The sequence below is a fragment of the Aplysia californica genome, unplaced genomic scaffold, assembly GCF_000002075.1.
Source record: "Aplysia californica isolate F4 #8 unplaced genomic scaffold, AplCal3.0 scaffold01100, whole genome shotgun sequence".
NCBI lineage: Eukaryota > Metazoa > Mollusca > Gastropoda > Aplysiida > Aplysiidae > Aplysia > Aplysia californica.
Window position 1 is genome coordinate 214,078 of NW_004798370.1, and position 1,248 is coordinate 215,325.

At 41.3% G+C, this 1,248-nt stretch overlaps 1 protein-coding gene across 1 annotated transcript in view; it reads right to left on the reverse strand.

The window, feature by feature from the left end:
- Nucleotides 1-1,171, reverse strand: part of LOC106013666 — a gene marked incomplete at its 5' end in the record, with an annotated part of 45,840 nt that extends 44,669 nt beyond the window's left edge. The window contains 1 exon segment of the mRNA XM_013089996.1: nucleotides 1,062-1,171. Within this exon segment, the coding sequence (XP_012945450.1) occupies nucleotides 1,062-1,171 (110 nt within the window).
- Between the last annotated feature and the right edge of the window lie 77 nt (nucleotides 1,172-1,248).

Sequence of the window (1,248 nt, forward strand, 5' to 3'; positions counted from 1 at the left end):
GGGTTGAAGGGGTAGTGAAACTGTTTTGCCTTTCTCTTTGTTTTCAGTAAATTTAACGTAGAATCTAGATTCTACATGTACTTTTGAAAAATATTTGGGCTTAATTTCTAAATTGAAGTTTTCATTAAAACGACGTTCAAGTCAATACAACAAGTTGTATGCAATAAAATAAATGGTCCTTTAAAATACCTATGATAATAGATCTTACTAAAAACAGACCACACGGACTTGATTCACCCTCCCGGACCCCCAACCCCCACCTCACTCCCATCTACGACAATGGAATAAGCTGAATGAAGTCAACTTCAGACGCAAGGACGAGTCCATTGTTCCTATCAATAGGAGTGATCACCCTGGAATACTTCTAGATTTAGGGAGGTCAGCTACTCACTTGTCTTGGAACTGGTAACTGTTACTATGTTTTGGATTTGCCTTCTAGTTTTAGTAAGTGTTTTACGGCACTTGCAACACAATAAGGTCATATGCTTTCCGAAGATTAGAGGTGTTACAAGGGAGTTACAAGCACAAAAAAGAAGGATGGAAAATAAAGACGATAGATGTTTGATGGGAAAGAAGAAGCAGACCACACCAGAGCACCCACCAACCACCCACGGGATTTGCCTTGACTCTCGGTTAGGGCTGGCTAATGCGGGCTGAAAGCGATGCAATGTCCCAAGAGACAGACAGTAACAAACCGCATCACTCGTGAAGTGAGTCCCCGTTTTCATGCAGCCTGGTCGATAAATCAAAAGCAAAAAACCCAAAAACAAACCAAAAACAAAACAACAGAATCAACTCCCAAGAAACAACTCAACATTAAAGAGATCAAAATGTTTTGTTTTTGTTGTTGTTGAATTTTTTAATTTTGTGTTTTGTTTTGTTTGTTGTTGTTTTTTTTGGGGGGGGGCTGCTTTTTGTTTTGTCTTTTAAGGTTGTTTTTTTTTTTTAAGGGCGGGCTTTCCTCATTTAAAAAATTGTTTTTAAAGCAAGTGAAGAAATTGAAGGAGCAGTTACATTGTCCCGATTTGAACTCTGATTTTCGACCTTTGACATTTGACCTACCTGCACTGGTGGTGGGCTCTGCCCTGAGGTCACTCTCTGCCGGCGGGGTCAACCGTTTGATGACGTCACAGTGCTCTGTCGGGTGGCCGAGGGGTGTCAGTGGCATGACTGGAAGGAAGGAAGGGGAGTAGAAAAAAAGGATGTGGTGAGAAGGGTGGTCTGGGTCTATCTTTTGGTGTCGTAGCA